The sequence below is a fragment of the Nyctibius grandis genome, chromosome 16 (assembly GCF_013368605.1).
Source record: "Nyctibius grandis isolate bNycGra1 chromosome 16, bNycGra1.pri, whole genome shotgun sequence".
Lineage (NCBI taxonomy): Eukaryota > Metazoa > Chordata > Aves > Nyctibiiformes > Nyctibiidae > Nyctibius > Nyctibius grandis.
The window spans coordinates 7949580-7961842 of NC_090673.1; the positions used below are offsets into that span (position 1 = coordinate 7949580).

The 12263-nt window shown below is 49.7% G+C and overlaps 1 protein-coding gene across 1 annotated transcript in view; it reads left to right on the plus strand.

Moving 5' to 3' along the window:
- The window catches only part of LOC137671008 (collagen alpha-1(II) chain-like), a 78290-nt gene that overhangs the window by 32204 nt on the left and 33823 nt on the right, over nt 1-12263 (plus strand). The window contains exon 5 of the mRNA XM_068414227.1: nt 38-181. Coding sequence (XP_068270328.1) covers nt 38-181 — 144 coding nt within the window. The remainder of the gene's footprint in view (nt 1-37; nt 182-12263) is intronic.

Here is a 12263-nt window from a genome sequence, read left to right on the forward strand (position 1 = left end):
TGGGTGAACTATGGTTTCTGTGTCTCTTCCTCCCCAGGGTGCTCTACAGCAACTGACCTTCGTGATGGGAGATCCAGCAGCCGCCGGCGAGCACTGCCGCAGCTACCGCTCAACGTGCATGCGCTCCTCCAGCCTCAGCCGCTTCGGTTCCCCGGGGGAGCTTTCACCAGCCTGGCCAGAGGTGTGCCTGAGGGCAGCTGACAAGTCTGGGGGTTGTTGCTGCCCCAAGCTCCTCTTTGATGTAACACGATTCACATGAAAGGACCAGCCCAGGGCGTTAATGCAGCCTGGAAATACTTGGGTCTCCAGTTTGAGTTGAGATGCAAGGAGGTGATGGTGGCCAGCACATGGGGTGGTTCTTCTTTCACCATCCAAACCCTCCCTTCAACTCATAGATGGGCTTGGTGCAAAGGGAGGATGAGTTAAAGGGAGAGTTTCTGAGCCAAAGCAAGCCTGGGTGTGTGTGTGACTGTATGTGCTCATGTGTTTAACACAGGAAAGTTTTTGAGTAGCTGTTGAGTAATGCTGCAGCTGGAGCTTTGCTTTTGGGAGGGGGAGGAAGCTGTACTCAGGAATTGGGCATCACTTTGAAATTCTTGCTTGCTCCCAGCAAGATGGCTGCATTGCACCCTTTGGTGCGTCGTCCTTTCAAAGGTTGTCTCCTCTGTTTTGTCAGCGTTGCTGGAAAATTTAACTTTTGTGGATTTTACTTTTATTACAGTAATTTTTCAAGAAATATCGGTGTCAAAAAGCCCAGATCACATAGTAAATCCCCAAAGACATAGGAAGCACCCAGGCTTTCCTCAGCAGCTGGAGCTGACCCAGGGAGACGCCTCATCTCTCTAGGCCAGGTATCTAGAAGGGCTTCGTAGCTGCCTGGAAGAGGCTTTGCCGAAGAGCCAAGTGCCCAGTGTCAGCGTTTGGCGTGAACCTCCCATGTGTAACACCCTTTTCTGATGGTCTAGTGAGGAGCTGGGAAAGGGCAGTGTCAGGGGAGGGACCTGGGTGTGGGATGGGGCACCTGCCCTGTCTGGGTCCTGCCCAAGGTTTCCTTCCCATGGGATCCTGGTGCTACCATGCCCAGGCAGCAAAGAGGGAGGGTGACACCCAGCTGGTGCTGCTGCTCCTGGAGCCGCCCTGCGGTTATTGCTCCATTCCCCAGGATGGGCCGCATCAGTTTCTGTATTTATTATTTTAAGAGGAGGATTTTAGGAAAATCCATGATCATAAGGGATTAATTAGGAGCTGACTTTGCCAGGGAGTAAGTGCGGAGAAGTCTGAGTCTGTAATGCAGAGCAGGTCACGCTGGTCATCTGCCTGCTCTAAGGGAGATCGGTGTGTCTGAGCCCAACGCGTGTAACCCGTGGTCATCCCCAAAATGACACCTGGCATTTCTCACACTGACAGCCCTTTGGTACTGACTGTAGCTCTGAGATAAGCTGGACTCACTCCCTAGAGCTAAGAAGTAAGGACAGATCTCTGATTTAAAAGCTACAAGATGTGTCCTCTGAGCCTGCAAGGTGATGGGCTCCTCTTAACCTGCTCTTAATATCTGTATTATCCTGTGCTCTGTAGGCGTGGAGCACTCACCAGTGGCTTACCCAGCAGGGAGAAGGCTTTATTTTAAGCATCAGTAAGCTGACTGCAAGTGGGAACCCGCAGGATAATTCTGCCCCATGTCACACCATTCCCATCCCTTACTGCTTCTCCTTAGGGCTGATTAGCTTCAAAACCAAAAGAAACTGCAAAACCCACCCAAAGACTTGAAAGGTTTAATCAAAAGCTATTCCTTCATGTCGCTATGAATGACTGGTTCCCAGCGTGCATTCCCTGGATGCTTCCCGTGACTTAAGCACATGCTTAAGTCAGCGCAGGTCCTTGGGCAGTGATGTTTTTCCTCTTTCTCTCTCCATCTGTCTAGGTGCCAAAAGAAACCAATGAAATCCAGCACTCCTCTGCTCAGGTATGACTCTCCTGCCTTGCTGCAGGAGGTACGTGCAGGGAACCCCCCTCCCGTGTCCCTCTGGGATGTCTCACCACCATAATGTCTCCTGGGAAACGAGTTGCTCTCACGACCAATTGGTTAAAAAGCCAAAATACCCAGGCAAGGACACTAGTTATTACTTTCGTGATTGCAATATCTCTCTTTCATAGTTTGAATGTAGTTTGACGTGTCTCAGAGGTGGTGGAGGCTGAGGTGAGTTTAGGTGACCTTCCTGAGTGTTTGCATTGAGCCCAAGAGGAGTGGCTTGGTGGAGGTGGTGATGAGATGGGTCAGGCCACTGCATGCATGGAGGTGTTTGTGGGTCTGCCCTCTGTGGGTAGCACAGCCTGGCTGTGGCTGGATCTGCTTGGAGGGAAGGAACGGTGAGGTTAGGTCCCTGCATGGTACAGGAAAGAACAGGAGCTGGATGACTGCTGCCTCTGCCCACGCGTGGGACGTGATGTCTGCCTGGGGAGGACTTGCTGCTGCTGCTCGCCGTCGTTGGGGAGGTGGGAAGGGCTGAAGCTCTGCAGTGGGAGGAGGCGGTGGGATTCTGGGGGTCACAAAGCATCACACTTCCTTGGTGTGGCTCCCTGGGGAGTCTGGTGGTGGGAGAGGGGTGGCTGCTCCACCCGAGGCTGGGGGCTGCCGCCGCCTCCTCGGAGCTGCTCTCACCCGGCAGGAGCTTGGAGCGTGGCCCCGGCTCCTCTGCAGGCAGCAGGGGAGACGAGCGAGTGCTCTGAGCGAGGCAGGCTGCGAGCCCTTTATGTTTCTGCTTTATTTGGGATTTCTAGCCAAGGTTTGTTGTTTGAGTTCATGCGCACAGACGTCCTGAGCGGGAAAGCTGCCAGCAAATGTACATTGAGATTTTTTTTTGGCGTGTGACTGAGCAGTAGGGGTCCTTTCTGTGTGCCCCTCACCCTCCCAGGCGTTGCTGTTAACCCTTTGGGGATAGTCTCTGTTCTCAGGTCTGGCTTAAACCGTCTGACTATACCTTGCTAACTCCTTTGTGCAACTTTTGCAGCTGGGTTCGTTCCGTCTGCTCCAGGGTGTAACGATGCCACAAGCGTCGCAGGGGCAGGCAGCCTTAGAGGGGAGCGTGCTGCTGGTCTGCTGCTGGGGCTGCTCAGGCGTTGGGTTTTTAATGATGATAATGAGCTGAGATGGCAACATCACCCTTCCTGAGCGTGTCTGAAAGATGGGCTCTCCTCCGTCCTGCAATTAGTCCTCAAGTCCTGGTGGATCCTGTTCAGGACGTGCTGCCCCATCCGATGCTCGTTTGCCAGCCGGCTTCGCTGGCAGTGGTTCTGGTGTGAATTGGTGACATGTTGCCATAATAAAAAAAAGGGGTGAAATTCATAGGTCTATGGGGGAAGACTAATGATATTCTGGATTTGGGACAAGTTTATTTTTCAAGCACTTAATCAGAACCAGAGGGACGCCTTGGGATCTTTGACGTTTGGATTTATTAAAAGAAAAAAATGCGCTGCTAATGCATTTCGGTTTGAAAATAACGAAGAGCAGATCAGCTCTGCTGCAGGGACGATCCAAAGCTCTACTTTGTGGTTACACTTTCTGTGCCTCTGTTCATTTAGAAGTAAATTAGTGTATTGGTGAATTCCTTAATTGCTAATTAGAGCTAAATAATTATGGAGGGCTAGGGTGATGGTGGAGGGAGATGTAAGTAGATGAAGGCAATAGAGTAGATTTTATTACTGGCAGCCTAAGTGATACCTGAATTGCAGTCTACTCCTTTTGTAATTTTTTTTTTTTTGAGGGGTAGATTGTAATTTATGAGTAATCTTTGAGACATGGATGGTGTTGAGCCACTTCTCCTGCCTTTTCTCTTTTCTTTGTCTGCATGTACTAAACGTGAGCAAGAGGGCTGAGGTAATTACTAAACTGAATGGCTTTTTCCAAAGCAATTTAATCTGGGATCTTAAAGCCATTGAACCAAAAGTCAAATAAAGCTTAAATCCTACTGATTTCCAAAGAGACAAAATTTCACAGATTTAATTATCTGGACAGTTCAAACTACTTCTGACATTCTTGATTTAAAAATGCTGTGAAAGCTCTATGGAAATGCATGGTTTGTTATGGCATGTCTGTTCTCTCAGGCTCAGATTTGTTATTGAACAAAACTGGTGTTGCAATCACTCGTTTGGTCTCATTCAGTCCTAAAACTTGAATTGCTTTAGGAAGAATTTCTTCTCAGCAAGGGTCATTAGACATTGGAAGGGGCTGCCCAGGGAGGTGGTGGAGTCACCATCTCTGGAGGGGTTTAAGAAAAGACGGGACATGGCACTTAGTGCCATGGTCTAGTTGACATGGTGGTGTCAGGGCAATGGTTGGACTTGATGATCCCCGAGGTCCCTTCCAACCTCATTGATTCTGGGATTCTGTGAAAACTGCTGGGAGCTCCTTAAATAGTAACAGCTCGGTAGTGGTCCGACACGGTCACTGTGTGTACAGATACCGCATCTCAGCAGCGGGGACTCCTTGTTCCTCCTCCTTGCCATTCACTTTGGTCTTCGTAACTGAAAAACCCAAGGTTAGGTCTCTTATTAGCATCTGAGCCATATAGGAAACTCGTGAGCAAAAATTTCTGCTCTTGGTTACACGAAGCAGTGACGTGGGGACTCACTAGGCTGAGATACTCCAGCTTTGATTGAGCAGCTGTCTCCTGCACTTCTGGCCTGAAGCAACTGGAGAAGGTCAGAGTGATGGCTCAGCCGAGCGCTGCAGTCCTGCCCACCTCTCCAAGGAACCAGGGCTGGCACAGCGCGGAGGGAGGCTGTGCTGGGCACCAGAAGGGGTTTCTTCTCCCCATGCTCCTGCTGTGGATGCTGCAGATCGAAAGGTGTAATTATGTCTGACCTGATCTACAATTGAACACAGCCCACGGGATTTCCTGGCAATTATTCCCCCTTTAAATCAGTGCAGCTTGCTTAGCGAGGAGTCCAGCCTTGATGTTCAACTTTCCCGTGACTGAGCCTCTTCCAGGGGCTTGATACTAGAATGTGCTGGAAAAAATACTTTAAAACTGTCTTTCTCTGATGTTGAGCTTGTGAATCACGTTATACCTTTATCTGCTGGATAGAAGAGGCTCCTATTAACAAAAAAGTGTTTCCTGAGAGAAGACGCTACGCTTTGAAATGCATTTTACCTAGCTGAAAACTAGGGCAGCACTTCACACGGGTTGTCTGGGCTCCTGCAGACAGATGTGCTCCAAGCTGGGTTTTAACCTGATTGCCATTGAGGAAGTCAGTTGAGTTTCTGGATCGTGGTCTCAAGCTGTACTAACTGAAAAGCCCTACAGAAGACTCGGATCATTACATCAACTCCGTTATCTTTGTCAACAAAACACTCTTAATCTCTTGGGCAAGATACCAAGTGAGCTACACGGCAACTCTTTTCAAAACCATGGCATTAATTATGTTATCTGTGGTTTCTTTATTAATGAGCCCCACATCAGTTGCTCTGTTATTTTGCTTGGGATCAGCTTGAGGGAAGAGGTCTGTAATTACTCAAGGCCTCCCATTTGCCTTTTTTTTTTCTTTTTTTTTGCATATTAGCACAACATAAAGCATTTTCCCAGTCCCCTGGAGCTTCCCCAGCTTTCTGAGCCAAAGGGAAAAATCAGCGCTCGTGTTCGGGAGAGCCTGTTTTAATGCTTTTTAGTTTGAATTATCGGGACGGGATGGAGAAACTCCTCCTCCTTGTCACTTCTGGAATGGAAAGTATTTCGTTGTCAGCTGGTTATGTCATCTGGCTTTTCCCTTTTTCTCTGACTCCGTCTTCCCACGCCGCTGTTGGCGATTTGGCTGCTTCCACGTGGCGGGGGGGCACGATGGGAACCCCGTGCTGCAATGGGGAATGGCTGGGTCAAGGGATTTCTCCTGCTTTATTTGCCCTCTCCAAGTAGATTTTCTACAAATCATAGACTCTGCAATGCTTATCACATGCTAATTCCTTTTTCCTTCTGTTTTATCATCCTTAATGGCTGCTTTCAATTTGTGCTCATTTCCCATATCTAATTTCGGGGGGTTTTAAGCCCTCATGCCTTCTGCCTCAACTCTCATGCTTTTGGACAGCTCCTGAGCTCTTTAAAGCAGTTCCCAATTTGTCTTTCTCAGCTGGTTCTTCTCTAAATTTGGCCTATTTAAAGGAGTGACTATGTATGCTATTGATTTTGGCTTTTTTTCTGTTTACACAAAACCAATATAATTCAGTTGTGACTACTTGTGCCTAAGAGACGAGTAACTTTTAGCTTAGAGACCCGTTTCCCCTGAGCTCACCAGATGAGAGTTCCCAGTATAGACCTTTCCCATGCTGGATGTTGATGTTGAATTAAAAAATGTTCGTCTGCCACATGTAGGAATTCAGGGCTGCCGTAGTGTAGGCTGCCAGGGTTGGAGCCCGGCGTCCCCATGTGGTGTTTGTCCTATGGGTTTGTTCTGCCCTGGCTTCACCTATTGAACACCCGAAAGCTTCAGCTCCTGCCCTGCAGTGCCTCACAGCTCGTGGTTAGTAAGATCTGGGCATCTTGTAGCAATAATATTTAAACCTGATGTTTTAGGAAAGTGGGGACAGAGCTCGGGCTGTAAGCCCTGGCTTCCCACCCTACTCTTCCTCACCTGATGCCATCTGCACCTAGATGTCTTCTCCATGGGTGACTTCCCTGTGAAGGTGGCTTTTAAATCTTTGCCTTTGTGGATTTGTTTTCCAAGGCAGGGTCTCCAGCATCTTTTTAAGCCAGGCCTCCCTTTGTCCTCTGCCTGTCGAATGATTTGTGACTATCGATGCCCATGGGCTTCGTGGATTTAATCATCCAGCCCCGTGGAGCAGAGAGGTGCTGATTGCTTTCATTAATTTTTCCTCTCGAGATGTACAGAATGAGGCACCAAGTTCTCTTACAAGTGGTTGCAGCTGAAACTTTTCAATACTGTGGTTTGATTTGTTACAAAATGTGTTTTAAAGAAATTAGCCCTTTGGATCAAAACTGGCAGAAATGGTTGGAGAGAGAAATACAGGTCATGTTGGAAAGCTGAAGTACTTAGATTTTTTTTTTTTCACCATTACAGCTCTATTTCAAGACTGGTTTTAATCAGAAAACCCCCAAAAGCAACAAAAATGTGACATCAAAACCACACTCCTCTGCAATTTAATTTTTGGAAGAAAAACCTAAATTCTTTATTTTGACTCATAAAGAAATGGCTGTGGTTTCTATCCCCTCCAGGGACTGCTGCACAGAGAACAAATAGGCACCTTGCTCCCATTGAGGGAGCTGCTGTCCTGCAGTGACTGTCACCTGGGTGGTTATGTGTCTCTGCTGACACATGTGTCCCTCTTAGGAGCTTAATTGAGGAACACAGGGCTAGTGAGGTTCTCTCCAAAGGGGCTCCTCAGGCTTTGTAGGAGACCTTGGCAGCAGGGCTTTGTCTGTGGGGCCGAGCATGGGTCACACCACCCTGGCTGGGCAGGGAGGACCATGGTGATGCTCATGAGCACCTGCATGGATGCAGGCTCCAAACCTTGAGCAAAACTTCCTTCCAGCTAAACGAGGCTGGGGTGGGGTGGAGGCCTGGCTTGGAGGATGGCAGGTTGATGTCAGGGCAGGCTTGGTTGCGTCAGGGACCCAATTTTATCATGCCTTCAGGTGGGTTTTTACAAGCACATGCTGGTATCTCTGGGGGGAAAGTGTGAGTATGTCTGCTACTGGTGGGGTGTGATGGGGTGAAGGGAGGGTGTTAGAAACCTCCCCTTGAGGGGAGTGATGCTTCTGCCGATTTATTTTAAAGGATTTGATCGGGACCCTTGCAACCTCTTTGCCTGAGACTTTAAGGTACATCTAGGCATCGGGTGGCTTCTCTTTTTTAACAGCAAAATTAAAAAAAAAAAGATTCCCCTGTAACAGCCCATTGATTTTAAGAGCTCTCTTGCTACAGGCATTGACGTGGCAGCCTGCAGAAACCCCAGCCCAGTCTCCATGGCAGCAGCCAGTGCTGCAGAGGAGAAAATGTCCTGAAAAACCTGGCAGCACCTCCTGGCTGGTGGGAGCTGGGGAGCAGGGCAGGCCATGCTCACCCCGGAGATGCTCCTTGTGCAGTGAACACCTCGATAGCGTGCCTTGGTGCTCGCTTGAGAGACTGATGTGTGCGGCTGGCTCTGCGTGGGATGTCTTTGGCACGTGAAATCATCCAGCAAGGTTTTTCTTTTGCTGTAGCAGCTTGTGCCTTGAACTTGTCTGTCCTTGTCCTTCGTGAAACTGGTGAATCGCTGCGGTGGGAAAGCCTTGAGCTGCGCCTGCTCTCTGCACCTTCCCCCAGCTCCCTGCGCCAGTGGACACTTCTGGTCTAGTGCCCAAATCCTCCCTTTTATGGCTCTGTTGGGCACTTTTGTTTCCTTGACTTGCTGTTCGTTATCAGCAAAGGCCTTGGCTAGAAGGTGAGAGCGGGACTGTCGTGATGCCAATGGGTCTCCTGCAACCCCAGGTCTTGGTAGGCGCCCGTTGGCTGAGCTGGAGCTGCGTGCCCTGCTTGGGGGTTTAGGTTGGGAGGTAGTGATGATGTCCATGGTCTCTAAGATGGAACTTGGAAGTGAAAGGCTCCTATTTTCCCAAAAAAAAGATGTCGGTGCCTAATTCAATGAAAGGAGAAGATGCCTGTTGTGGAGTTTCCTGCATCTTTGGGTGTCTCAGGTGCTGCTGGAGGTGGGAGCCTGCAGCAGATCCAGGTACCCAGGTCACAGCAGCCTCTGAGGCAGGGCTTGGCACTGCTTTTTTTTCCATCTCAAATGAAATATTTTCACTTTCAGGTTGAAAGTTAATGTTAAGGACTTTCTTAATGTCCTTCATTGCTGCAGGTCTGTTCATGAATGAAAAGTTTGGTGACAAAATAAAAAGCGAAGAAATTTTCTTTGGGGGTGGCTGAAGAGGTTTTTCACCCCCCGGCTAAGTAATAGGACTCGAAATAGCAAAACCCGAAGCTAACCTGGAACGAGTCAACTTTTAAAACTTTTTTTAGTTGGAACTTACAAATAGGCCAAGTTCCTGCCCCCACCAGCTCTCAGTTCTTGTTGGAGTTACTATGTGCCAAACCCAAAACTGAACCGTGCAGCTGGGATTGCAGAAGGTTTAATTACCGTGCGTGGCTGCAGGAGGAGCTTGTGGAGGAGCATCTAATGCCTGGTCCTCACCTCCAAGCCTCCTTTGTGCCAGAAGGAGGATGTGGAGGTAAATGAACTCCTGCCTCCCTTTGAGATGAGTTTTTCAGCCCCTTTCATATTTCAGATGCTCTTCTCCAGGCTCCCAGCTGTTGGGGTTGGAGGTTTACAAATAATGCTAAATATATTTGCTGGGCAGATGTTGGAGAGTGTGGTATGGAGCTGCTGCCGGTCTTGCTGTGGTTTGCTAAAAAACTCTGCAGGCTGAGGACTGCATTGTTCAGGGAGGAAAGTGAGCTAGTGGCTGCTAATTATAGTGCATTAATAGGAGCAACTAGCATCTCAGACTACCCAGAAGCTCCTCCTGGACAAGCCACAGGAGCCGGGTGCTGGGAAGGTGGAGAGCAGTGGTAGCTATGGCCAAGCATGAGCTTTGTGTGTCTGTCGAGGGTTTTGTGGGTAGAGCGAAGGGCACCTCAACTGTGGGTCTGCAGAGTCTCCAGGTCTGCCCTGTGCTCTGTGGTTCCCTTCCCGAGGTGGCCGTGGGTCTCCTTGCTGTGGCTGGGTAAGGAATGAGCCCCGCAGTGCTCGGCTGGGCTCAGGAGGGTGAACCAGCTGCCTGCAGGTCCCTTCGGTTCCCGGCTGGCTCCTCTCACGTGCTCTGTGGGAAGGTGACCTTGCAGGGAATGTGGTTGCTCATAATTAACAGCTGAACTGTTTTTAAGATGTACAATTGATGAAGTTGAGTTTTAGCCAGAACGCTTTTTCTGCAGCTCTCTATTTGATTTCTTTCCCGAAAGGACTTTGTAAAATAAACTAAGGTTTGGTTTTTTTTTTTAATGGTATTAGTTTAAAAAGGAAAAAAGTTCTGGTTTAGCGTCTGTGTTACAGCTCCTTACTGACCACCGCCAGCTCGCAGCCATCCTGCTTAAACAGAAACAGGACCACAAACCGAGTGAGGTAAAGCTAATGATGGGGGCTCTTAACTGGGTTCGAAATCTGGCTTATATGTTACGCTGAAGGAGCTGCTGAAGGGTTTTACCCTCGTGTGATTGAATCCATTGGTTCTGATGTATTTGGGAAGGCTAATTTAATTCTGGGCACTGGTCTCTGCCTCGGCTGGGTGATGTGTGGCTGCGTAGGGGCTACCCTGGATGGATAGTGTCTGCTTTTAGTACAGACTGTCATTAATCCCGTGGGGCTCTCTCCTTGGTGGTCATGGTGCTGCGTGGCAAGGAGAAAGGAGAGACGTGACTATGCTGTGTGCAAAGGGGCTACGAAATGGAGGTAGAAGGAGAAAGCGTGTTGTGATGAGGGCAGGTTTCTGCCTTTCCTCAACTCTAGTTTCACAGCCCTGTTTTGCCTTGGACCCAAGTGCAAGGAGAGGGAAGGCATGTACCTGGTAACATGTGTGATGGGAAAGCACCAAAGGATCCTACCTCGTCCTCCTGAGAGCCCATACTGCCATAGGGACTGCACATCTGACCTTGCACTGGGTGAAGCTGGTGCCTGGCAGCTCTGTCCTCATCCTCCCCACATGCTATGTGTCTTTAACCCCTATTCCAGCAACTTTGGCGTTCAAATAAAATGCTGGAGGGGTTGATGAGCTGATGTCTGTGGTTCCCTTGAGATTTGGATCTTGCTTCCATGAGAAAGGCTGTAGGGCTAGAGGAGAAGGCGGCTGGCAGGGCTGTGCTGGTTTGCTCTCTGGGCTGTGGATGCTGTCACGGTGGGGCAGGGGGGGAATGCTCTTTACTTAGTTATTTTCTAATGTTTGTGAACGGCTTAAGCTAAACCACAGGACCTTCTGCTGCAAAGGCGCTACGTTCCGGGTGCAGTTTCTCATTAGCCGATGCTGATCTAAGGGCGGCAGGGGAAGGGCTTGTCCTGCCCTGAGGTCCTGTTCCCCGCAGTCCCCCACTCAGCGCTGTGCTCTGTGAGCGCAGGGGAGGGCAGCACAGCTCCCTGATCTGCCTGGAAGCTACTCTAGCACCAAAAAAATACCGCAGCGATTGGAACACAGTGCAGAGCTTGTCCGTGGGGTGAGCTTTGCCCAGCTTGCAAGTGCTTCCTTGGACCAACCACCACCAGCAGCTTCCCAGCCTCCCGTGTCCCTGGGCAGAGGGCAGGGCTGGCCGGGGCAATTGGGCGAGGGCAGGGACGTGCCAGCTGGCCACGCTTGCCCTGATGCTCCAGGTCCAGCCTGGCCCTGCTGCGGATCAGCAGCCCTGGCTGCTTCCCTGCTCTCACGATTTGAAGCCTGATTTCCTTCCACCTCGAAGGCAGAAGAACCGCTGTGATTTAATTGGCAGCATGTTTTAATTTGTTCCAAACTCTGCAGGCCCGTTCGTTGTACATTAGCGTTTCTCTCGATGAAACAGCTTCATCACAGCCCGTCCCCTTCAGGTGCTTTGTGCTGATCACTTTGTGCAGAGCTTTTGCCACTTAATTTCCTCAAGCTCCTTGAATTTTACCCGGGTGCTGGGTGCTCTTTAGGACATGCAGTCTTTATCTTCCTGTGCTCTTCAGGGCTGTGATGGGAAGGAGCTCTCCTGCGGGCTGGGTAGCGCCCAGGGGAAAATCTGGGAGCATCGAGTTGCTAAAGGGAGCTGGCCGGAGATGGGTCAGGGTTGTCTTTTCCTTTTCTAAATCACTTCTCCCTTCTCTCCTGTTCTATGTGTTTTACCATTCATTTGTGTCTGGTGTTTTTTCCAGTCTGCGTGGCAGGACCATGGGTCATTATTAGAAGTCTCTGGGGAAAGAGGGGCTGGCTGGTCACCTCTGGTCTTTGCTTTCCCACTTGCCATCTCTGTTTCCTTTGCTGTTTGTCTTTTCTGCCTCATCCTGACCTTTCTCAGCCCTTCCTCCTTGGTGCTAGGCTGCCACTTGCCTACTTACCACCAACTGTAGACACCGTTCTTTAGAAATACAGCTATGGATGCCGTTTGGGGCATAAAAATCCTGGTGATAGAGAAATGCTGGTCCTTCGGCTTGGGACATGGCGCTGGCCAGAGGAAAAGTAACATCGACATTGCCATTGCCTCTCCCTTCGCGGGGGGTCAAGTCTCTGTTTGCAAGTGGGGTGAAAAATTTGTGTTAAGGGCTGAGAAAGTGG